This window comes from Meles meles, chromosome 12 (genome assembly GCF_922984935.1).
Source record: "Meles meles chromosome 12, mMelMel3.1 paternal haplotype, whole genome shotgun sequence".
NCBI lineage: Eukaryota > Metazoa > Chordata > Mammalia > Carnivora > Mustelidae > Meles > Meles meles.
This window is the reverse complement of record NC_060077.1, coordinates 16,355,061-16,381,744: the sequence shown is the minus strand read 5'-3', so window position 1 is coordinate 16,381,744 and position 26,684 is coordinate 16,355,061. Positions and strand designations below refer to the sequence as shown.

General features: G+C 50.5%; 1 protein-coding gene across 1 annotated transcript in view; it reads right to left on the bottom strand.

The window, feature by feature from the left end:
* Positions 1-26,684, bottom strand: part of TMEM132B (transmembrane protein 132B) — a 351,155-nt gene that overhangs the window by 70,947 nt on the left and 253,524 nt on the right. Inside the window, exon 4 of the mRNA XM_046025794.1 lies at positions 16,409-16,595. Within this exon, the coding sequence (XP_045881750.1) occupies positions 16,409-16,595 (187 nt within the window). The remainder of the gene's footprint in view (positions 1-16,408; positions 16,596-26,684) is intronic.

Here is a 26,684-nt window from a genome sequence, read left to right as displayed (position 1 = left end):
CCTAAAGGCGGACAGATGAGGGGATAAGAGATGGGACATACGGGAATACATGTCCACGGAAGTGGTTCATCCCTAAGAAAAGGAAACCCCGCCCTCTGGACAGCGTGGAAGGACCTGGAGGGCGTTCCGCTCAGTGAAATAAGCCAGGCACAGAAGGACAAGTCCCGCCTGCTCTCATTCACATGCAGAACCGAAATCAGTCGGACGCACAGAAGCAGAGAGTACAGGGCAGTCGCTGGGGGCTGCAGGCTGGAGGCAGTGAGAGAGTCTGGTCCAGGATGGATACGTCCTGGGGCTCTGACCGACGGCGTGGCCAGGACAGTCAGCAATGCTGTGCCGCACCCTGGAAAGCTGCGTAGAGAACAGACCTGAAGTGTTCCCAGCACACGCACCTGTGAAACGGGACCTACGTGAGATGATGATAACTAGTTTATCCACAGCTCTGTGTGTCCTCACACCCCAATAAATCTGAACACAGTATTTTTGCACAAATACAAACATAAAGACCTAAAATGAGAAAAAAACCTGCGGCACAGGAACTAAAAGCTGGCCTCTCGGAGCGTGGGAACAAGGTTCCGGGGAGCCTGAGGTGAGAATAAGAAGAGAAAGAAGAGGGCTCCGGTCCTGACTTGTTTCCCCTGGAACTCCCCCGTCACAGTGTTTCGTGATCAGTATCTCTTGTAGTGATTGGTTTTCGAAGCTCAGAAATTCCAGGTCAGATTCTTTGTCTTCTGTTAAATACCAGTGAAAAGGGGAATGTGGTACTTAAGTTGGCAACACAGTTCGACCTCGTTGCTGTGAAGCACCGCGTCCCCTGCTGCCCACTTCTCCGTGCACGACCCCCGTCTGTGCATGACCCTGGACGTGGCTGTGTCCAGTAACGGACCTACAATCTCACCCATGGCTCTGCTGGGGGTGCCGCGGTGCTGACTTTTCCTTAAGTAGTTCAGAAGTTTAGCACGAGCCTGCGCCCTTTCCCATAAAAACAATGAGGCCTTTCCAGAAAAAAAGCCGCCCACGGGTGTCCATCCAGCCACAGGGCCGCGGCGGACAAAGGGAGACAACGACTTTCCAGGCTGTGACAGGTGGGGCCAGGCGCCCCATGGCAGGTGCAGCGTGGAGCGAGGGGTGGGGCTGCTCCCCCGATGGCACCTTCGTTCCTCACACTTGGGGAAATCGGGGCTTTCCAGGGAGCCAAGGCTTGAGAAGGCAGGTAAGCAGAGAGAAGACTGGGAGGGGGCAGGTGCGCAGGGACCTTCCGGGGGAGGGGAGCGCGGGGCAGGTGTGGCCACAAGCTGGTCTGCGCGCGCCATCTAGTGGGCGCCCCGGGGACCGCCGCCCCTGGGGCCCTCCGCAGGGCAGGGAGAAGCTCCAGCCCATCAGAAGTGCGGTTGGTAAAGTGAAGGCCGCTTAGGAAAAGATGTCCTGGGCTCTGCACTAACCTATGCAAAAAAAAAAAAATGGTGCCTTGTCATATGTCCTGCCGGGTCCCCCCGGGGGGCGGAGGGCACGATCATTTACCAGCTGCATCTAATCCTACTGGTCCGTGACCACACCCCCGGGTTATGAAGTATTTCCGCTCTCACCACGGCTCTCAAGTGTGTCCCCCTGGAGCACGGTGGCGAGCAGGGGAGAAAGAGCTGTTGTTTACCGGGCGCACGTCATGGGACAAGCACTGGGCATGTGTCATTGCCTCACTGATCATCCTACCAAAGCCTTGATGATGAGGCTATCCTAGTGGGAATTACATTGTCCTTTAATACCGGTGGGATGACCAATGTTCACGAAGGCAGGCTGGGCCAAAGATCCCAGGGCTTAAGCAAGCGGTGGTTGGGTCTGACATGCCAGCCAGGCCTTCCTTAAGCGCACCTGTTTCCCGGCAGTCCAGCACAGAGCAGGCCAAGTCCCTGCACCGGCAAGGCCTCGGGAGTGTCCTTTCCAACCAGGAATCTCCGTCTCAGAGGAGGCACCTGGAAGCTCAGCACTCACAGACAGCTTGTCTATCCATAACTCCCCATGGTGACAAACAACTCAGTTCACACGTGGACGGTCGAGGAGATTTCTCTTTCCAAAGAGAAAATTGGGTTCTTGGAGGGCAGCCTCCGAGATTTTACCATCTTTAAGGGTGTGTATAAAACAGAAGCGAATAAAACCCTTCACGTAATTGCTCTCCATTTTGTCATTCGGGGCTCATCACCCAGCAAAACAGAACAATGCCCGAGCAGAAGTCGTTGATGGATGGGCCGATCGGCGGAAGTTTTCATGAGATAGGTCATAAATATTAATGATATTGATGGAGCCTTAAAAACGAGTCCCGTCACATTCCAGGGGCAACAGAGGCCCCCAGAATCCTCTGTTCCTCTGCCTGACAACCACGACTCTCTTTCCCGGACTTGCTTACTGGGTCTATTTTTCCCATTCACCTTCAGAAACTACCCATCATCAAAGGATTGCCAAAAGACACAGGTCAACTGAACTAAACATCTTAATGGGTTTTTCTTTCTTCTCCTTTTCCACTTAGCTGACTCCAGTTCACTCTGCAAGAGCAACCCTTTCTATGTTGTTATTTTTTAAACGTAAGTTAGGAAATGACATAACATCTGAGGACGACAATGGGGCCACCGTGGTGACCGGTTTAGTGACCACGTGCACTGGCGTCACACTGGGGAATAATGCGACCGTGGGCCAGTGAACAGCGATGGGCCTGTCAGAAGTGTGCCTACAGCAGCATTTCCAAACCACGTGGCTTTAATCTCATCCGACAAAGACAGTTATTTCTGGTCATTTGTAAAACGTTCCCACTGGACACATATTCTCCTTGACAATTTAAAATTGCTCCTTTCAGCTGCGACTGGGTCAGATCAATCAGGTGAAACCGTGTGTGTATAGACAAGCTACCAGCTATTTGCAGACTAGCTTGCTATTTCTTGTACATGAGAGAGCCTACCAGACAGATCGGCATTGGGTTCATCCCAGACACCTGCTGCCAAGGGTTGCGTGCTGCCTCCAACAGGTAAGGACACTAACAAATTTGTTTCGGTAGAAGGAGGGGAGCTCGGGCCTTCTGGATGGACCTGCGAAGTCGGGACTCAACAAAAATGCTTTTCGGCAGCGTTGGGATCCCGTGCTTGTCCTGGCAAAGGGAGTCTAACCGGCAAGACTGAATGGAAACGGGCACAGCTCCATCGCTGACTGAAGACCTCCCAGCCTCATAAGTCACCATTCTTGATGGCGATGTGCACCGTGTGGGGCAAGGCTGCCCGTGAACGCCGTCCTGATCTAAGTGGGCACGTTCATGCTATACATGTGGACACTCGCCCTCGCTGCTCCTGTAGTGGGTTAGTACCACCCTATTCATGCCCACTGGACTCTCAGGGTGGGGCCTTATTTGGAAAGGGGGTCTTTGCGGATGTCGTTAGTTAAATGAGGTCAGACTGGATGAGGGTAGGCCAATGCCTGGGGTCCTCAAAGGAGAGGACCCACAGAGGCAAACCCACAAGCCAGTCCTCTGATGGCAGGACAGACACTGGAGTGAGGTGGCCACACCCCAAGGAAGGCCTGGAGCCAGCAGAAAGCCAGAACAGGCAAGGAAGGACCTAGAACCTTCAAGCCCTCAGAGGGAGTGTGGCCCTGCTGATGTCTTGCTTTTGGAGCTCTGTCCTCCAGAACGGAGAGAGAAGTCCTATTGTTTTCAGCCGTCGAGCTGGTGATCATTCATGACAGTCACCCCAAGACATAGACCTGCCTCAGCACAGCCACGCTCCGGCATGCCACCATTTAGCACAGGATGTAAACCCACATCCCAGCCCCAAGCCAGATGGCATTTTACAGGGTGCATCAGAGTAACAAATAAAAGGGGAAGAAAAGAAATGGGAACCACGTAAATATTCATTGGTAGGGAAGGGAACTACGGAATGGCCCACCACAGAATACGACAGAGCAGGTTTTTAAAAAATGGATGACGCAGTTCTATCCATGGGCTTGAAGCGGCCTCCAAGACATATTGTCGACTATTAAGAATGCGATATGCAGCACAACACCCTTTGTTTTACAACACAGCTGCGCACACATACAACCAAAACAGCTTGGTGTGTTTTCTGCAGCCACAGATATGTGTCCGAATGTAGATACAGAGCTCCAGACGGGAAACACAGAGAAAGATAAACCACCGTTGACTTGGGGAAGGGCGTTGGAATTGTGGGCTGGTCCGCGAACACGCCCGTCTTACCTGAAATGCGTTAGGAGGATGTGTTCAAGCACTCTTCGATTTTATTTTTAAGTTTTAAACAAAACAAAAGACAAAGGGCATAAAAGAGACTCATTTGCAAGCCTTTAAAACTTTCTGAACTGCCCTCCCACTTAAATCTCCCAAAGCTACAGCAGACACCCTGAGGGGCGGCGGACCCCCGCTGGACCATCCTGGGGGCCAGGACGTCCGTGCTCAGAGCCGGCTCAGGGCAGGGAACTCCAAGGGCCCCTCTGAAGGCCAGTCATAGACAGGCCAGGTGGCCAAAGGACAAATCCCGACAGCCAGGGAGGGAGAGAGCTTCTCCATGACAGGAAACAGGGGCCTCACAAGATTTAAGTGCCCAGTTTGGGGGTTGTTTGGGGGGTACCATCAGGCACAGTGATCCCAAGAAAATAAAGTCACCTCCAGGGTGCCTGAAGCTTCCATGTAGCAAGCAGAGTGACTCACAGCCGCTGGACCAGCAGCCTGGACGCTTACAGCGAGTGGGCAGATTGGCAGCTGGGTGCCAGCAGATCGGATAAGAGCAGTTTCATGGGGCTTGGTCCTGGGGAGAGAGGCGGCCTGTGCCCTCCCTCCCGTGGGAGCAAGAACCAGCGTCCTCGAGTACGAAGGACGAGAAAGGCGAGGGCAAATGGGCTGTGCAGGAGCTGGAGGCGGGAGCACCTGCTGTGGTCCCTCTCTGCTCCGGAGGCCCCCACTGTGACAACTTCTCTCTACACGTCGCACCTGTGCCTCGTCCGATCCCATGAACTCAGAACAGCACCGTGCCAGAAACCCCTTGTGTTCTCTACTGCACACGCCACTGTTCCAGACTCCTAGTTTTGCCAGGCCATCTCCCCAGGCTCTGCCCTGGATAATTCTTGCGAGACCTCACCACAAGCCTGGGCTGATCTCACCCACAGAGAACCGAGTCCCAGAGCAAGGAAACCACTTGCCCAAGGTCTGTGGCCGCTAAGTGTGAGGTCCGGGATTTGAGCACAGTGGCCGAGTCTGCCGGGGGCCGACACTGAGCATCCCTTGGGGATCTGAGTTTGCCATCAACAATTCAAAAGATCATTTTGAAACTTCGCTGCTTGTCAAACAAGAATCAGAAGTCTGGGTTATCACTGAAGGAAAGAAGGGGCCGAGACTCCATGCCCACTGAGACTGTCACTTATACGCTCCCGGTCCAGATCCAAGATGGGCACGGATCTGGGAGTCATTCCAAAGACTGGGAACCCTGTGCCCAGGGTCCCACTTCTCTAGGGATGACAAGCAGCCTCTTTGTGGGCTTTTCTCACGGCCCCAGGGGAACAGGCAGGAAGTCAACTGTGGGTGCCCCCCACTTTAAAGACCACAGATCCTTATCCCAGGCAGGGGAACCCCTCTCTCTCTCTCTCTGACCCCCTCTTCCTACCTTCCAAGGCACCCCACCCTCCCCACTCCACTCCCAAATGTGTAGAATGACTGAGATGAGTCTACATACAGAAGACCAAAAGGAAAAAAAAGCCACCATTGTCTCCCTAGAGAGAATTTCCCCGTACCTGAGCTGACATGTGAATGAACAAGTGACAGACACGTCAAGAGCTGTGGGAAGGATTCCGGGTGGAGGAGGAGCCCAGGCAAAGGTCCTGGGGTAGCAAAGGGCTCAGAGTGAGTGAAGCGAGGTCTGAGGGGGGTAAGGAACCAGACGTGCAGGCGTGCTGAGCTTTGGATATGCCGGTGAGGAGGGAGAACCGCACGGCAGGAGGACCGGGCGGCCGTCCCAGGGCTTCCGGCGGGGAGTCCGCAGGATCTGATGCATGTTTAAGCAGAGTGCCCTGTGTGTACTTGGAGAGTACAGACGGCAAGGTGTGGAGGGTGGAGGCAGGAGCTGAACCAACCACCCAAGAGAGAGCTGACGGTAGGGAGGTTGGGGTTGGGGAGCTGGCGGTGCAGAGGTAAGGGGAGATCGTGAGTGGGGATCCATCCCTGCCCTCACTGCGCTGAGCTTGTCTGTACGTCCCCTGCCCCGCCCCCGAGCTGTGGACTGCCAGAAGACAGAGACCAGCACTCAGTATGCATGTGTGTGTATCTGTGTGTGTATGTGCACATACATATATGGGCATGTCTATGTATGGGGGGGGTTTAATCTGTCCCCATCCGATTTCATGGACCCCTGAATTCTAACAACAGACAACCTTCTGCAGGCCCCGGGTTCGGAAGCCTGCTGGATGTTGCTGTACATACGATGGGAATCCACTGGGTCGTTTTAAGTGGGATGAGTAGGAAGAGGCAACATGGTCTGATTTACGTTGCAAACAATACACATGAAATACCACGGAGCTCAGACTAGAGTGCACCCTTCGACGAATGCCTACTGGGCACCCTGCACCCTCGGAGGGCGGGCTGCATGCTGCGTGCCCAAGCCGATGAACAACCATTCCGGTCTGCCCTCTAGGACCTCCCAGTCTCGTGCGGTGGGTGGAGATACAGATAGGTATCCCCAAACGTGACTCTGCTCTGACCCCAGAGCCTGGGACTATGGAACCTTCCATAGCAATGGTGTTTCAGACATGATGAAGTGAAGGATCCTGAGATGGGGGTGGGGGGTTGTCCTGGGTCATCCCGGTGGCCCAGTGTCACCACAGTGTCCTTGTAAGTGAAACACGGAGGCAGGAGGGTCACGGTCCAAGAAAGGGGACACAGAAATGCAAACGGATGTCAGAGCAATGTGGTGACCTCTATAAGCTGGAAACAGGCAGATGAGGGTCTGATTTTCCCCCAGTGCCCCCAGAAGGAACACAGTCCCACTGACACCTTGATTTCTGCTCCCTAGACCCATCCCAGACTTCCGGAAGTGCAAGATAAGTTTGTGCTGTTGAAAGTCACGAAGGTTGTGGTAATTCATCATAGCAGCTGCAGGAGACAGATAGGGACCGAGAACAGTGCCGGGGCTCCAGGAGGCCCGTATGGTGTAAGCGGTTACCTCCAAGGCCTGCAGAACCTGCGCTGCCCTCCCCCCCCCCCACTCCCAGCTCTTCCCCACCCCCTCCCCCTGCTCTGCCCACTCTAGCCCTGGGCCCTCTCGGAGGTCCTCGCTCACACCACAGCTGGTTCTGCTCGCAGTCGCGTGCACTGCTCCCTCTGCCGGGATGCGCTTCCGCCACAGCTGTCTACAGCTGCCTCGTCCTCCTCCATTAGGCCTCAGGGCAGACACCGGACCCTCAGAAAGACATCTTCCTGATGTTCTGACACGGCCCACCCACTTCCCGGTCTCTCCGTTCTGCTACCAGCGTGAGTTCTCGGCACCTGAACTGATGGAACGGGCTGTCCTGGCAGGGAAGCAGCCTGCGAGCTGGGGCTCTGGGCCGCTTCATCGGCATCTGCTGGAGGACACAGTAGGCACACGAGTCCTGCTGGAAGGAAAGAAGTACGCGCACCCAGCTCTTGGAAAGTCTCAGGCTGTTACAGCTGAGAACGGATCTGATTTTCTCTTGTTTATTTCCTACGCGGAGCCCGTGTACCCAGTTGCCTAGAAACTCACCAAATGTGCTCATTTTTTTTATTCCAATCTTGTGGAAAGATAATGTGTTTTTATCGGCATGTGCAGAGCTGGGCTTTTTAGTTTTAAGAACAGTAGTGGGATAGCGGACTCCAGCCCCGCACTCCGCAGCACCCCTGGAAAGAAATCTCTAAGCTCAAAGCTCAGTAATTAGGCAGAAAACCAAAGAGAAGTGAGAGGGAGTGAAGGGACACAGTGGAAGGGGAAAGGCAGAAAACATGTGCTTTCATAAAGAAAAAAAACAGGCACCGAGTTAGCATTTCCCAGGCATGGAGGGAATAGCCAAAAGATTATTTTCAAGTTTTAGGTTTTAAAGATGATGCAGAAAACATCATTACCCTGGGTTATGACACTTCTCTTTTTCAACTGCCCTTTTTAAGATGGGATTTTTGAAGGTTTTGACCATCTGTGCTGTTCTGCTAGAAATAGAATTATCAGACACAAATGGTTTTCAACTCCAAAATTTCCATCAGCTCCACTTTCTCCCTCTCCCTGTTTTAGTGTATACTAAATACTATACACTAAGTTTTAGTGTATACTAAATAAATGTCTGGTGTACACTAATTGACTGGAAGGAAGGAAGGAAGGAAGGAACAGATGGATAGATGAACAAATGGATGGATGGATGGATGGATGGATGGACAGACGGAAAACTGGATGCAAGGATGGATGGAAAGGTGGATAGTTGGATGAATGAATAGATGGATGGAAGGACAGATGGACAGATGGATGGATGAAGGAAAAGATGGATGGCTGTTCAAACATATGGACAGATGGATGGGCAAATGGAAAGATGGATGAGTGGACAGACATGAATGGACAGAATGATGGATGGAAAGATGGATAGTTGGATAAACAAAATGGATGGATGGAAGGACAGATGGATGGATGGAGATGGATAGATGGATGGACAGATGGACAGACAGATGGGTGGAAAGACAGATGGATGAGTACATCACCATTGCCACTGTTGTTTTGCAAGCTTTCCTCCCTGGATCCGCCCTTGAACTGGCTTCTGATCCTGGGGTCTCTCCCTAGTCCTATCAGACATTACCCCAAAGCTGCATATTTGCCTTCATAAAGTAGAGATTGCTTCGCTACCCTAAAGGTGCCAACAGTATCCAATGTTACCCAGGGCTATACAACTTGGTAGCAAAGTTCAGAATCATAAGCCTGGGTTGCCTTCCAGGGTAATGGGGCCCCCTCAGAAGATGCAGTGAGACTGATGGAGGGACAAACAGATAAAGAGAGGGATGGTGGAGTTAGAGGTGACTGCCCACCCCAAGTCGTCCCCCCTCTCGCCCTGTCACAGCTGAGTCCCCACATACCAGGTCTTCATCTCTCCACCTCTGACCATTGACAATCTCTGACTCATGAAATCAAACTCTTTGCTCCCTCCAGGAAGAGAACCCACCACCCACTCTGAGACTGAACTTCGGCTTGGCCTTTGTGTGCCTGCATATGGCCAGAGAAAATGGCAGCCATGACGAAAATAATGATGACTAAATATGACTGAGTCCTGACAGTATGCTGGGCCAACACAGTAATACCCTCCCTGCAGTCCCACTGAGTCCTCACAAAACTCTACAAGGCAAGAAACCTCATTTCTTCAGTTTACAGATGAGAAAACCGAGTTTCAGATAAGTAAAGTGATAGGCCCACGATAACCCATCTAGTAAACATTAAAGTTCAAATTTCAGTCTAAAAAGGTTGACCCAATAGACTGCACTCTTGACCAAAATGTTTTACTGCCAACTACCTTAAAAGTGAAAATGATTGAAATTTTCCCTGTATGTACATCACTCCAGTAAATTAACAGGATAACAAAACTGACAAGGTAGAGAGGGTCGTTAATTCTACATAACAGTTGAATTTGGTTCAATCTACCTGGGGTGCTTTCTACTACATGCATGACCTTCACATTTGCCTGGATGTTGTAAGCATGTTTATATTTGTTTTAGGTCACTTGGTCCATATGACACCACTATGCAACAGACAGGACCAGCGTTCTTACTTGGAAATTCACACATGAGAAACTATAGCAAAGAGAAGTTAGGGGACTGCTCAGAGGCTACATGGAGAATGAGAAGCCAGGTGGGCTCTACCCTCAGGTCTCCTCTCCCCAGCTCCTGGGGTTGGAGGAGCTATCACAGAAGCCTCCCTGGCCCCAGCCCTGTGGTGGCCCCTCCCCTCCAGGATGAAGGCTGTCTGCATAAACAAAGAGGCTTGTGATCACCATGCCTGTGGGGTCTCTACTGTGAGATCCTCTGGAAGAGCAGAGTGCAGAGGGCTTCCCTGATGCCAGGAGAGCAGTGTCCTCGGAGCCTGGAGATGTCAGAGGGAATGGGTTGGCTGGGGATGACACTGAGATCCAGAAAGCTCCTCAGGCAACAGCCTGGGGAGGCAACAAAAGAAGATCATGGAAAGAGAGATGGAGAGTTCTCGGTAAACAGCCTGAGGAAGACTAGAAAGGGGAGATGGGATCCTGTGCAAAGCAGGTAGGAGGGAAATAATGACCCCTCTAGGATGTCCACATCATAATCGCCAGAATCTATGGCTATGTTACTTTTCCTGGCAAGAGGGAAAGTGAAGACTCTTGAGATGAGGAGATTTTCCTGGCTAACATCCAAGTGGCCCCCATGTCATTGCAAGGGTCTTTCTAGGGAGTCAGGAGGGTCAGAGAGGAGATGTAATGACGGAAGCAGAGGTTTGAATGACATGGAGTCAGGGGCCGAGGGATGCGAGCGACCTCTAGGAGCTGGAAAAGGTAACATGTGGCTTCTCCTTCTCAGCTTCTGGAAGGATGCAGTTCTGCTGACAGGTGGATTTCAGCTCAGTGAGACCCATTTCAGACTCTTCAGGCCTCCAGATGATAAAATGATCATTTCTCATTGCTTTAAGCCATTACGTTTGTAGTGATTTGTTACTGCAGCAAAAGGAAATTAACTCAGCATAGGACAGCTCCAGCCATTGGCCTTGGGTTCTGACAGTAAATATGACCATCCACTCATTTGTTGAGCAAATGCCGTATACTCGGCATCATGCAAGGAGTCCCCGGTGATCAGAGCAAACACGGTCCCTACCATCCAGGAGCTTGTGATCCTGTTTCTGCTTTCCGACCTACTACTGCCCAGCTCCAAATTCAGCCCTCATTACCTGCTCTATGTAAATGAACCCAGGCCCTTAATACTTTTTCTTTGCCAAAAGGTGAGGTGTTGAGCTTTGTCAATAGGGGTGCCAGAGAGATATTTCCAAGGGAAAGGGCTTGCCTTGGGATACTGGTGCGCTCTGTCTACGGGCTGTGCACCGGTGCTGGGACTTCTCCAGCACTGGAAGCCATCCCCATGCCCAGCTCCTACAGCACCCAGCACCCAGCAGCTCTGCCCAGCAGCCACCTTGAGTGATTTGGTGCCTCCGATGCCTCTGATGAGACACCCTTCTGTAAAGAACAGTCTTCAGGATTCCAGGAAGTTCCGCTGGCACGCTACCTCAGCAACTTCTCCACATTCCGTGAGTTGGGACCATACCCTGTCCAGCAAGGGCTGGATCTCAAGGTGGGGGAACCTGTTCCTGGGGCCCCCAGCTCAGCCCTGGGGCTGTCGATGCTCCTGAAGCCTGCCATTCGAACATTCTTCAGAGCTTTCTTTGTTTCTTACTAAGCAATCCCTCATTATTCCAGTCTCTGTTATGAATAATGACCCTTTAGAGCAAACTTTCTCTGTTTAAATTCTTTCTCATGATCGGAGCCAGATTGAGACAGACATGCACAATCATGTAAATAAGCGTGAACTGCAGACATTGGTGGGGTCTGCAAGAGGCAAGGGAACAAGAGTATAAGGAGGACAGAACTAATTTGGCCTGAGTGGCCAGGAGAGGCCTCTCCAAGTGGACTGTTGAGGTGAAAAGAGACCAGAAATCAGGTAAGTGGAACATTCTGGGCAGATCCAGGACTCAGTGTGGCTGTGTTCCGAATGCACGGGCTTCTGATGAACAGGACACACTTGCAACATTGGAGTCGTGTTGTGCAACAAAACCAGCAAGACGACGGCATCAACCAGAGCCTGTGGGCCTTCAGATCCATTCCCTGCAGGGTTCTGGCTGCTCAGGGGACCCAGGCCTGGTTCCCAGGAACACCTCCCCTTGCTCCAGCTGTGGAGTCTTGTTTCTGGCCAGAGTCCCCGACTCTTCTGTTGTGTCTGCTTGCTCATCGTCCTAATTCCTGAGCTGTGTGCTCAGGCTTACCTCACTCTGTTCTCACTACTTAAGTGGTTTCTGCTTCTGGGTACAACTGATACAGCAACAAGCCCATTTGTGGATGTTCTGTGGACAAGTCATGTCTTCCATGCAGAAGCTGCCCATAGTTAGCTGCCATTGAGAAGGAAGAAAGGAGGTGAAGAAGGGAAAGAGGAGGGGGAGGAGTGGGAAGGGGAAAGGGAAAGGGAAGGCAGGAAGAGAGAAAAGGAAGAAGCACATAGAAGGTACTCCCTGCCAAGCACAGTAGGCAGAATTCTCCCCTTGGCAGCTGTGGGTCTGGGGAACAGCTAGAACAACTGATTACAAGAGGAGGACTACCAACTTCAGTCCCATGGCCAACTTTACAAAATAGCTCTTGTCCTCTGGAGCCATTTCAGAGCCACTCTTCACAATGATCTAAGAGATAGATGGTGATACACAACACCACTCAACCATCCAACCCCGGCGCCTTCCTGCCAAGAGGAATGAAAGCCCAATTCGAGAAACTGTCCCTGAGTAAAGACCAGCCAGATGGGGAACACTGGGCAGCATCAAATGGTCAGAGACATGCCGCGTGCACAATACACGTAAACCCAGCCTCCCTGAGCGGCAAAGCACCAGGATGGCCCCTGAGGGGAGGGAATGGGGTGACTGAAGGGGGCAGCAGAAAAACCTCCAGATGCAGGCAAGCTCGCCACTGGCATCCACGGCACTCCACCCCCAGGCACCAGCCAGTAAGACACAGGAGCAGGAAAGGAAAGAGTCGACAAAACAAAGAGATAACACACAGGATGGGAGAAGATATTTGCAAATGACACTATAGACAAAGAACTGATCTCCAAGATCTATAAAGAACTCCTCAAACTCAACATCCAAAAAACCAGATAATCATGTCAAAAAATGGGCAGAAAGACATGAACAGACACTTCTCCAAAGACGACATACAGATGGCTAACAGAGACATGAAAAAATGTTCATCACCATTGGCCATCAGGGAAATTCAAATCAAAACCACACTGAGAACCTTACACGAGTTAGAATGACCAAAATCAACAAGACAGTAAACAACGTGTGCTGGAAAGGATGTGGAGAAAGGGGAACCCTCTTACACTGTTGGTGGGAATGCAAGCTGATGCAGCCACTCTGGAAAACAGTATGGAGGTTCCTCAAAAAATAAAAAATAGAACTTCCCTATGACCTAGCATTTGTACTACTGGGTATTTACTGGGTATTTACCCCAAAGATACAGAGGTAGTGAAAAAAAGGCCATATGTACCCCAATGTTCATAGCAGCAATGACCACAATAGCCAAAATGTGGAAAGAGCCAAGATGCCCTTCAACAGACGAATGGATAAAGATGTCATCCATACATACAATGGAATATTACTCAGCCGTCAGAAAGGACGAATACCGAAATTTTCCATCAACATGGACAGGACTGGAGGAGATTAGGTTGAGTGAAATAAGTCAAGCAGAGAGAGTCAGTTATATGGTTTCAATTACTTGTGGAGCATAAGGAATAACACGGAGGACATTAGGAGAAGGAAAGGAAAAGTGAACTGGGGGAAATCAGAGGGGGAGACAACCATGACAGACTGTGGACTCCGAGAAACAAACTGAGGGTTTGGGAAGGGAGAGGGTTGGGGGGATGGGTGAACCTGGTGGAGGGTATTAAGGAGGGCATGGATTGCATGGAGCACTGGGTGTGGTGCATAAACAATGAATCTTAGAACACTGAAAAGATAAATAGAATAAAATAGAATGGAATAGAATTAAGATAACACAACATAACATAGAAAACCAGAGGCTCAAAACGGAGTCACTTATGCTAGGACCACATCACCAAACCAGGGCCCAACACCCGGCCTCCTGAAAGTGTCAGCCTCCCTCAGGACCACAGAATTAACTGGCCAGTCTGCAATGTTCTGATCAGCACCAATAAGGCAACCTGTCACACATGCCCTCTCCATCCCTTAAAGGAAGATGAGATAATTTACCTGAGACCCTTTGTCTGCAATGGAAGGTGACCTTCCCTGAAATAATCCTTTTTTCTGTTTATAACTTTCTTATCCTGCCTTTAGAACCCTTCCCTTTCTATAGCCCTTTGGAAGTCCTCCCTACTTGCTAAATAAGATACTGCCCGATTCGTGAAATGTTTAATAAAGCCAATTAGATCTTAAAAAAAAAAAAAAAAGACACCCCACCGGGAAGCACCGACCCCCGCAGAGAGACCATCAAAGCCAACCCGTGATCTAGGACCACATTCCGAATGCTTGCTTTCCCTGCTCTGCCAGGCTCTTCCTTCCTTCCTGTGTGGGTTTCGCCGTCTCCTTCTCTCCCCACCCCAATTCTGTGCTGTCCTGCTCCGAGCCCTGACCCTGTGAGGGACAGCCCACTCAGCCTGGAGCTGTGAGTTAGGTCTTCAGGCAGCATCGTGAGAGAGGGTGTCACCGTCAGCAAAGAGCATCTGTGTGTCTGTAGCGAAGATCTCATCAGGAAAGGGGATCCCAAGAGACAGGACAACAGCACATCCCCTGAAGCCAATAACAGCAGAATAACAGTCCCCACTGGCAGGCGCTCTCCTCAGAAGGGGGACTTAGGGCTGGCGAGATGCTAAAACCACAGTTTGGCCAAGGCTACACTTGCAAACGCTGAGCGCACCACAACAGCGTGAAATCAGCCACAAACAACCCACGACCAATGGTCACGGCTGTGTCTGACCCTGGATTTGGTCTGCAGGCTGCTGCATTTGGCCAACTACGGGGCTCTACCCCTGTCCTGGTTCCAGCCCCCTTTCCTGCTCCTCCCAGAACCGGCACCTGCCCTTCAGAGGAGGGCGTGACCTCCTCCCTCGGAATTCCATCCTCAGAAGCAACATAAGGCTGCCGAATCCCCATGAACGGAGAGCCGCCCATTAAGCAGAGAGCCCCCATCGTAATGACGCAACCTCAGCCAGATCGAGGTTGATCTGGAGAATCAAAACAGTCTCGTTCTGCCTTAAAATCCACATCCATCTCTCTCTGCCCCTTAACAGGGCCATTTCCTGCTGACTGCGGCTGCACCAAAACCCAAAATGCAGACTGCGGCCGAGGCGGGTAAACTCCATCAGGCTAACTTTCGAGAACTAGATAAGCCCAGTAGCTGGGATTAAAGCAAGGGATTCATTCATTCACTGCCCTTCATTCACAGCATACAGCAACTGTCTCAGGCACTGTTCTAGGTGCCGGGATCGCAGATGTGGACACAACTGACGGACTCCTACCCTCACGGATCTCACCTTGCAGGAAGGGGATGGAAGGTGAGCCCTACACCTCCAACACCAGTAACATCTATGAAGAAGCTGAAACAGGGCAGTGGTGTGAACAGAGAGAGCTGGGCGACAGGGACAGAGAGCCAGTTCTGGCCCACATGGTTGGAGGGTGCGTCTCTTAACAGTCAAGGTGAAGAGAAGGAGCCAGGCATGGAGACACATGGGAAAGTGTGTTTTGGGCATAGATAAGCGTAAGAACCCAGATATGGGAACTGCAGACTTCATTGGCAGGTGTAGGGTTTCATCTGCAAGGACCTTAACCCTGGTATCCAACTGGAGTATGGACGATAGAAATACCCACGGATTGCCCTAGAGTATCTGGGTGCTGACCCTCACGCTTTGGCCCCAGATGGAAGGCTGAAGCAATGCTGAATATTTCCTGTTCCACCCAACATTTCCAGTGTGGAAAGGGGTATTAGGAATGGGGCACTCCTGGGGACTGATAATCCCTGTGACTCACCAGCATTGTCCTTTTTACACTCTGGAACCTCGTGCATGACCCTGTTCTGAGATGGGGTCCCTGAGCCTGGTCATGAACAGAGCTTTAACCAAGCTCAGAGGGAAAATCTGCTCATCTCCCGGCCAGGAACAGAAACAGGAAGTGTTTTACAGACTCTCGGACCCTCTGCAGGCTCAGTGGGTCAGGCCCCAACAAGGCCGCTTCGGGCTATCACATTTTTCAGCTTGCCCAGCCCCACGCCACCTGGGAACTGCCCGGCAAAGCCGAGTGGCCAGAGCTGCTCATGTGGTGTGCAGAGTGCTGTCCCCACTCTCACCCCTGGTGTGTTCCACTCGACCCCGAGCTTGGTCCTGATGGGGGACCAGATTGAGACCATAAAGAACAGACGCCCCCAGGAAATATTCATATCCACAAAGGAAAAGAGATTTACGGCAGACCCCGACTAGTTTCCCAAAAGGCATTAGAGAAAGCAGGTTAATAAAATGTAATCCGAGTGTATTTCCCTTGCTTAAACGTTCTCATCAGGTGCATAAAAAAATAACAGGTTATAAAACATGTCATGTTTCTTGGAACATTAGAAGCACTCCAAGAAAACTTCTTGGTTACCCTCTGCCGAAGCTCAAATTTCTCACCATTGCAAGAGGGACGATGCCCACAAAGGACGTCTGGCTGACGAAGATCTCAGAGACGGCCAGCTCGCTCATGGCGTCCTCCACCGGGTACTCTACCTGCCAGGTGATGGGCTGTGCGCCGGCCAGGCCGCTGCTGTTGTTGATCCCAAAGTCCACTTGTAGGATCTCATAGAAGGTGCCGTTTGCCCTGGAAAACAAACACATATCGAAGTGCCGTTGAAAACCTGAGGCTCCACAGAACAGCAAGAAGGCATAAATGCCATGTTCCTCCTTGCCCGTCGAAAGCCCAACACAACAGTGTTGACAGAGCCTGATTCATAGGCTGTCCGTGACCCACACCTCCAAGTGGGCGGGCCATCCATCTGCAAGGCTCAGTGGGAACCGACTATTCTTCCCTGGATGATCAGGTCCGACAGCTCTCCCCACCCCCACGTGTGCACACAGCAAGGGGCCCTGGTCCTCCCTCCATTCCTGAGGTTCACCCTGGACTCTGGCTGCCTCCACGTTTATTATCTGTATGTCTGTGGACCTGTGGCTCCAACTCAGAACTTCATGATTTGGGGAGAAGGGTGGTGATGTCATGGGCTGGTAGGAGCATCATGAGACCAAGCATGGGAAGGACTCCATAACTCCCTGTCCACTACGTAACTATGAGCGACACATAACATGATACAGTGATTCCTCGTTTCATGACCCTGAAATGGGATGAGACGTAAGAATCCACCTGCCTTAATTCATGGAGTGGCAGCACTGCATATGTGTTTGGAGGAGGGGAAGAAGGCGGATGGGACACAGAAACGGGAAAAAGACCAATGTAACTCTCAGTATTTTTGTACACAGGAGCACCTTGTCATTGACGGGGATGTTATAAATTATAGGCAGCCTATTGTACCAGTAGCAGAAGTCACTGAACAGAGAGTTAAAAACAAGAGCCATCCAGCACAGGATTTGTGAAGGACTCCTGTTCTGTAGCCTTTTTCCATCACCCCTGATGCTAACTTTATCCCCACCCCAGGAATTTGACAGCAGAGTGACCGATTCACGGTTCCCCGAGGCCTGAGTCACACAAACCATCCTATTCTTTTATTGTCGGTGGGCCTGCCTGGATCAAAATGGGCTGGGAAGCCTTCAGGGTGTGGACAGGGTCTGCAGAAAGAGTTTTGAAAATAAACCTGGGCTTGCTGGTTGCCTACCAGAAATCTCCTACCATGGACAGCTCCCCTCCCACCTGCTGACTTAAGAGGGTGAAAACCACACCTGGATGGTTAGAGGCATCCAGGAGGTAGCAGAGGCAAGGTTCAGACATAGTTAATAGTACTGACAGAACTGACCTGCCCGATGCAGAATTCCACTCAAATCAGAACTACACTAGACTCAGGTATAGAACTGGTCGTGCCCAGCCCTTTTTCATGCAGACAAGGTTTTAAGAAACTCTCTGATAGTGCTCTGTCCAATACTGTGGCCAGCAGCCAGAAATGGCTATTCACCCTGAAGTACAAATTTATTAAAACAACACAGCCGGGTGTCCCAGTTAAACTGAGTTGGGACATGGGAGCTCTGTCCTCAAGTATCTTTTTGTCACGGTGTTCTGCACAAGGAAGACAGCGTGTATGGCATATAGATCCCTCACTTCGTGAGAAGATGGACAATGGGCACACAGGAGAACCCCCACCAGGGGCTCCCAGTTTACCTGGGCATCTCTAGTGAGAAGGCAGAGCAAGGGGAGGCTAAGGGCTAATTCTGAGTTGCTGACGGGATTTCAGGGTCTTAGGGACGGATGCCCTCACTTCAGCCAACCTCCGTCCTCTCCCCAGCCTGAAGTCTCCTCTCTGGTCACAGCAAGTCTCCATCTGTTGAGTCTCCTATGAGAGATGCTCAGTCCTATCAGATGAGATCTTCAATTCCTCTTTGGGCTGAACTGTCCTTGGAACCATGACTTGGGGTTCTCAGCACTTGGTAGATCTCAGCAAGGCAAACACCAAGAAAGTGAGACCCCCAGCAAGAGAAGAAAAGGAGCATAACTCTCTGTGTTCACAGCGATCTGATCCTGCGAAATCTGCACTCTGGTGTCGGGGGTACAGAAGCAGCCGGTCTTAGGGCAGAGGGGGCAGGGTCTGTGTGAAAGGGCCAGCCCCCTCCTCCCTTCCCAGGCCCTTCCTGGTCGTCTCTGACTGTCCAGCCCATGAGCTGCACGAACTACAGGAATCTGCCCGAGTCCAGCTACAAACAGATCAACTCAGAGTCACTTATGCACCGGTTTTTATTTTAAGTCATTTCCTTCAAACCAGAGGAAAGGGGTCTTTTTAGTTTCAGGCAGCTGGCATGCTTGCTAATAAGTCCATTTCTATGGAAATGGGTTTCTAAATATTAACTTTACCTGTTCCTGATCTGTCCTGGATAAACCTTTCAAATTTAGAAAAATGCTTCACGATCCTCTCAATTTAATAATTACCAACTGCGTTTGAGGAATCTGGATCAGTATTGTGGCTGTGAGATATTCATTAAATATGTTTCCCTGGGGTGGAGAAGTGTGTGTGTGTGTGTGTGTGTGTGTGTGCGTGTGTGTGTTCGGAGGGGTCAAGCAGGCATTGCTACTTGGCTGCTGCTTCCCTCAAGGCTGAGCACTCAGCATCCTCCCAGAAGGACTTGGTTCCCAAAGCCCTGTTTCCCATGGAAGTTTCTGCTTTAGTAAAGCTGAGCACCTTCCCTGGGACCCCAGGACCCCTAAGGTGGGGCTGAGGCCGCTTTTGAATGCACAGTGTGACTGCAGCTCAGACACGTTGGCAAGAAGGAGGAGAGATGGGGACAGGGGAAGGGTATGGGGGACCCAAACCAGCAGCTTGTCCCCAAGACCAACATCCCACCATTTCCCAGCATATAACTCATGATGACAATCATGGCTGTTTGGGGGAGGGAGGGGAGGAAGAAGGGAGGGAGAAACAGGAGAAGGGGGAAGGGGAAGGTTCAAAACCTTGAACTCTTCTCCAGCAAGTTGTGCCATTTACATCGATGATTACCCCACCACCCCCACCAACCTCTAGATGGTTCTGAGCTCCCAGGCTGAGACGCTGAAGCTTTCCCCATATGAGCTTCTCTAGAAGTGGAGCAAGAGAGGCTGAGCTCTGTCAGGATCTCCGTCTTAAGAGCTTTTCTCTGGCATTATGTTTTTAAATGACCAAAAGCAAGGCACCTACTAGCTCATGATCACATTGAGCAAAGGTCCAGGGAGAGGTTGTGCTGGTTCCTCCCAGTGAGCACAAGAAGGCTGAGCTCCAACCTCCCTCTAGCCTGTTCATGCCTTGGGGACCAGGAGGTGTCTGCGGGAGCTACACACCCAAAAAACTGTAGGCCTTCAGTGCCTATTTGTTTACCTTACTGACCACACCTGAATGGCCCAGTCAGACACCTGTAAAGATCGGGGACTGCCATCTGTATTCAGGGAGACAAGGAGTTACCAGCCTGCTGAGTTCTGAGCTGGGTTCTTAGGCCTGGCTGGCCAGTGTGTTTATACTCTTCACTCTGAGAAGGCAGGTCTGTCTCCACTACCACAATGTAATTCTCTTCTTTAAGACTTTGTTTTTTCACAAAGTTTTAAGTTCACAGCAAAATGGAGGGGAGGGTACAGAGACCCTCCCCCAGAAGCGCCCTGCCCTCCCCACTACTTTCTCCCACTATCAGCCTCCCCACCAGACGGTATACTTGTCACCACCGAGGACATCACCACCACCCAAAATCCATGACGGACTTCACAGTTCAGTCTCAGTAGTGTACATTCGATGGGCTTGGACAAACGCAGGATGACCTCGATCTACCCTCATGGTGTCCTACAGAGAATTCTCGCCATCCTCTGGCAAGTCCCCTGTGCTCTGCTATCCATCCCGCCTCTGCCCAGTCCCTGGAAGCCACTGATCTGTTTGCTGTCTCCGTCATTTTGCCTTTTCCAGAATGTCCTATCACTGGAATCCTATGTGTGAACCCTCTTCAGACTGGCCTCTTTCCCTTAGGAATATGTATTTAAGGTTCTTCCACATCTTTTCGTGGCTTGACAGCTCACTCCTTTTAAGTGCCAAATAACTTTCCATTGTCGGAACGGACCACGATTTATTTAATCACTCACCTACTGAAGGACATCTTGGTGACATAAGCTTTCAACTCCTTTGGGCAAAATACCAAGGAGATGTCTGCTGGGTGGCATGAACCTGACTGTTCAAAGGCCAAAGCCTATTGTAACACGACAGTCACTGTGGTCCCCGGCACACTCATTTATGCAGTGACATTTAGTAAGCATATATTATGCGTTAGGCACTGAGAATTCATTGGTAGACGAAATAGATAAGATCCCTGTCTTGCTGGTCAGGTAAATAAAGAAGGCAAGTCCTGGTCATGGAAGATGCTGTCCTAAAAATGAAATAGAATTGAATTTCTTTTTTTAAAAAGCTAAACAAATTTTTAATTAAAAAAATTTAAATACAAATAAATATGAAAAAATTTAAATTAAAAGAGTCCATTTTTATTTTAAACTAGAATATAGATGACAACAGGAGACAATGAAAGTCTGGGGCCTGCCCCCATAGGAACTGACATTTGAGCTGAGACCCAAAGGATGACGAGAAGACAAACAGACCCTCAGCAAATGTTTGTTGAATAAATGAGTAAATCTATTTTAAGCTTTAAAAAAAAAATCGTGGGAAAAGCTTATCCCAAACCATTGAGCATGAGCACAAGGTGCTGAAGGCAAAAGAACATCCATTCAGTGTTTGCTCAAACACCACCTGCTCAGTAAATCCCCTTCAGGCCATGCTATCTAAAGTTCCATCCCCGTACATACAGCTCTGACCCCGTTAGCCAACTCTGTGTTTTCTGTGGCTTTTACCTTTCCACCTACTAAGTGATTTGTCGACTCATTGATCAGTTATGTTGGTCCCCACCTCCACTCATGAGCGTGTGCACGCACGTGCACACACACACACACACACACACACACACTTCTATGAATGTGGGATCTTTGCCTGCTTTGCCTGTTATTGTATCCCCAGTACTTAGAACTCTGCCTGGGATGCGGTTGGTCCTTATTTGGTATCAATGACTATCCAACAACAGTTGGAACGTGTGCTTAGCATCAGAGGAACATGTGCTTAGCAAACCCTGAGAATAGGTGTTGGGAGAAGACAGACTGGCAAGTCAGGGAAGGCTTCCTGGAGGAGGCTCGACTCCGGCTGACCTTTAAACAACAGACTAGTAGCAGCAACAGGCAGTCACTGCAGCCCCACTGCTTGGGGTCCCTCCTCACACCCTTTCCCCTCTGGACATGCTTCCCACTCCCTGACTGCCCCCCACATCAGTCCGCCCAGAGAGGAAAGAAGTGATCGCTGCTCATCAGTCCCATCAATGGGGCAGAGGCTCTGTAGTCCATCACTCTGCCTGTCATGCAGCTCTTTTCATCATGATCTAATGGCCATCTCTCAGGATCTGTGATGAATAAATCATCTCCTTCCGCAATTCTATAAAACCCAGGCACTCCCTCCTCATTTCTGTTTTGTCAAAGGAAGCACTGCCAAAGATTGCTGTGGGAAGAGCATTTCAGGTTGACGAGTCGGGCAGTGTTTGGCAGTCAAAGGTCTAAAAATACCTAACAGACAGGAGTATCGAGCAGGGACTTAGAATCTTTCAGACTCATAACATTCTCTCCTTGTTGGTTTGATTTCCTGACTTCCCATCATCAAATTTTTATATAGAACTTGGAAAAAAAAATTCCGAGACTGTGTCAAATGGGGACAGTCCAAGGGTCGAGTTTCCTTTATTGCATTTCTGATTGACTAGGAAAAGCTAAACAGAAAGCCCAGAGGTTAGAGCGCAGTCCCCTGGGCTGACCATGGCCTGACCCCTCCTATATTAACTGTCCCCAACACGACGTTTCTACGAAATTTGAACTAGCTGCCAATATTTTTAAATGCAGAGAATCCACACATACGCTCCCCCAAAGAAATGGGATTTCTGGCTTCTCCGGGAAGATGGGTAGACCAGGCGATACTACCCCATGTCCCCCATGTGGCAACAATCAGCTAGAGACACAGAATGCTGTCCCCACCATTGGGGCTGGAACTCTCCAACAGGCCACTTTATCCATTTGTTCTGTCCCTCGGGTCTCTGTAGGCATTTGTGATCTCTGAGAAAACACGTTTTGTTTTTGACCTGCTAGTAAACACCTGATGAGCTGTTTCCCGCTCACATGATTCCTCCTCCTCTTGGGAACATTTCTCTCCCCCACCAACCTCCTGCCATGGTATTATCCTGCCACCCAGCCCCTAGCCATGGCTCTGGACTCAGCAGTGAACCCTGACGTCAACTGGGTGAGGAGCGCTCCCTAGCAATGTCAGAACCTTCTAGAAAATTCCCAGCTTGGCACAGAAAAAGTGTGCAGTGTCCACAAAGAAGCTGGACATAAATGTTCATTGTAGCCTTTTCCAGAAGAGCCAAAGATTGAAAACAATCCAACTGTCCGATGGGGTTGACTGCCGGTGGGTACAGAGCTTCTTTTGGGGGTGATGAAAATGTCCTGAAATTAGGTAGTGGGGAGGATTCCACAATTTGATGAATCTACTTAAAAAAAACCACAGGATCGTACACTTTGAAAGGATGCATTTTATAGTATGTTAATTATATCTTAATTATCTGAAGTTTTAAAAAATGAGAGGAAAAAATCAAGTCACAAAAGGATCCACACGGCCTAATACTTCATATTAAAATGGTAAGCACGTGGGCAACTATTCTCTGTATAATTTATATTAAAAACTATAAAAACGTGCACCGTGATGATAATGTCCACCTCAGAGAAGAGAGAGAATGAAACCAGCAAGAGACACCTAAAGGCTCCAATTGGGTATATAGTATTTAGTTCTTTTAAAATGTAAAGAGAATGAAGCCAGGTAGTGAGAAACAAAGAAGCTGGGGTACAACAATGAAGGTGTGTTGGGAATGTTATCCATATGTTTGTCTAATCAAGGAACACTTTGTTTAAAAAATAAACATTTATTTAAATATAGAAAGCTGCCATCCTCAGCTCGCTCTCTCTTTCTCTCTCTCTCTCTCTCTCTCTTTCTCATTTGGTTTCTTCTTCTTTTGTTTGACTCTCAAACCCGCTCCTGCTGGCATCCAGCCAGGACACTCCCCATCTACCTCTTCAATCAGCTCTCGAGAAGGCAGCCAACCCATGGCCCCACTTCCCAACCCCAGGAAATAAGGAAACTATATCATCTTCTTTTCCTTCTTAAACATTTTAAAGTCCCTCGCAGGCTGGTATGAGTGACCTGAGTTTTGCTTATTTTCCCAGAGCTGAGAACAATAAATCCTGGGAATGAGCGAACACTCGGGCAGCTCCCCCCACCCCCTGCACCTTCTCAGCCGCCAAACCCAGGACTATTTCTCCCACCAACACTCACCCTCACTTGCAACATATTTGATTTTATCAGCATCACCATGACAAGCCCGGAGACAGCTAAGACAATTGCCACAATTAATCTTTTTCTTCCCCCTCTATCTTGCTGACAACATCCCCAAAATCTTTCCAGGAAATGCCGACCCAGAAACCATCCCTCATACTAACTTCCGAGATACAACTTCTCTGAGTCGGCCCCTCTGTTCCTTCCTATGCCCACCTTGAGGACAACTCTTGTTCTAGAAGATGACTCGTGGAATCAAATGCCATTAGGACCCCCTAAAGAGGAGAGGCGAAGACACGCCAACTGGCATGACAGAGAGCACCAGGGGCTCTGGCCTGTGCACGGGGCCGGCCTTGGGGTCCGTTAGCTCTCCTCTGCATTCCCAAGATATTCTCGGCCACACCTAAATACGGAGTTGGCAATCATATTGCTAATTTATATATATATTATTATTTTTTTAAATAGGCTCCAAGCCAGCGTGGAGCCCAGTGGGGGTCCGAACCCAGCTGAGGTGCTCGCTTCGGCAGCACATATACGAACCCAGCTGAGGTCACGACCTGAGCTGAAATCAAGAGTCGGACACTTAACCAACTGAACCACCCAAGAGCCCCCATAATGTTGCTTTTTAATAAATAAGGTTTAATAACATTATTAATAAACATGTTAATTTTTGAATAAATAATCGATTGCTGGGTTTAAAAATTCTAAAAATACAAAGAAGACAACAGTGAAACGTCCTCCTTCCCCTGTTGCCTCCAGACCCCCAGACCCCTCCCCTCCGCCAACAACGGTCATTATTCGTTTTCTTACTGGCCCCCGAGAGAGGGCGGTGTGTCTGCGAGCACGAACAGGTATGACACAGTGCACAGTGAACGTTCTGTTCTAGACTCTAGAGCACTGCTCTCTGACCCAAATGGATGGGGAGCTCTGGCATTTCTCCTCCCTGACAACAGAAGCCTGACAGGAAGTGAAGACAGAACCAGCCACCATCCAGCCACGGGGACCAGCTGGCAAGGGCAACCGCCTGCACACCCAGAAGGGGTGCAGTGAGTGGCCGAAACCCAGCTGAAGCAGGTCACAAGGCAGGGAGAAGAGGGACGCCCCAGAACTGACCAGGGTCACCTCCAGAGTCCATGCACGAGACACTGAGTGCAATGAGTCACTTCCCTGGGCCTGCATGTTACCAAGAGATGACAGCGTCCCCAGCTCTGCGTCAGGCCCAATTATGAAGACCAGAATCACACTCAGAAAATTCTAGTTGCTTTTCAGAGTCTGCTTCTGAGTGGGAACCTGCCTCCTGCCGCGTGGCCCAGGATTGCTGTGCACCTATACTGGGAAGAGCCTCATTAAATAGGGATTCTTCACCTGCCTAGTGGGCAGGTTGGCTTCTCCAAGTGAGAGCAGCTACTAATGAGGCCAGGGTCCCAGGGTCGTGCCCTCTGCATGCTGGCTAGCTGGGTTCTTCCAGGTGGCCGTGAAGGGCATCGCTAAGTCGGACACCCTGCAGGCCACCCGGGGCACCAGGGCCCGGCCGGCAGCCGCAATGAGCACCAATCTCTTCCTGGTCCTGGTGCTTTCCCTGCTGAGATACAAGAGCAACATCCTGCACCAGGAATTAGGCTGGGCTCTCCGTTACAGGATGGCAACAACTAGTGGACCAGAGCTGCGTTTGTGGCCGACTGAGCAAAGATCGGGCCTGAGCCGGGCCTCCTGCAGCCCTCCATCAGAGGAATGCCCAAGTTCACCGAGAGCGGTATTTAGTGGCCACAGACATCTGACTGTAAGCGCCTGGCGACTTCACTGCTCGCAGGCGGGGGTGGGGCTTTAAGGTGTGAGAATCATGAAGTTCTACCTACCACTTGGACTTTTCTCCCAGATTCGAGCCTCTTTCATCCAACTGTCTATTGGACAGCTCCAGTTGGGTGTCCGACATCTCAAACTTGATGCCCTAATCCCGGCCCTCACATCCCCCCCCCCCCCCCACATGCACCCTTCCAGTCACACAGGCCGAAAGACACCTCGCTCATCCTGAACCCCTCCTTCCTCGGTAGCCCACCTGCGATCTGTCCAGAAAGCCTACCAGTTCTACCTGGGAAACATAAACCTTTATAATGCCTTCACCGTCCCCAGCCACATCCACTCCTTCCACACTGGTCCCCACCACCATACTGCCCGAAGCAGCAGCCAGAGCTCTCCTGTTAAAACGGAAGTCAGCTCTTTCCACTCTTCTGGACAAAATCCTCGAGGAATTCTCTTCTCGTTTCCATAAAAGTGCAGGTCCTTACAAATATCCATAAGGCCCTACATAGCCCGGAACCCTCGCCCCAGCACCTGCTGCCTCCCTGACACTCTACTGTCCCATTGCTCACGGCTCGAGCCCCACCAGCCCCTGCTGCTCTGTTAGCACCAGGCACACAGCTGCTGCGGCCCTCCCTTCTCCCTGGGCTGCTCTCCCTGTGACATTTGTACCGCGTACCCCTCACCTTCAGGACCTGCCTCAGATGTCACCTTCCAAGCAAGGTTCTCTTTGGAGACCCCATGGAAAGACCCATCTCCCACACTGGCCATCCCTGTCACCCTCCCCTGCTTTTTCTGCATAGCAGTTAGCACCACAAACTTACTCTATTTTATTTCCTAGCCTTGGCTATGGGCTGTTTCTGTCTCCTAGGCTGTAAACTCAGGGAGGGCAGGGATTTTTCATTACAGTCCTGCAGTACCCCCAAGAAAAGTACCTGACCCATGGGAGGCCCTCCATAAATACATCATGAAAGAGTGAGCGACGGAGCCGTGAACCTTAGGGTCCATGCTTCAACACCATATTTCTATGGTGACCTCGG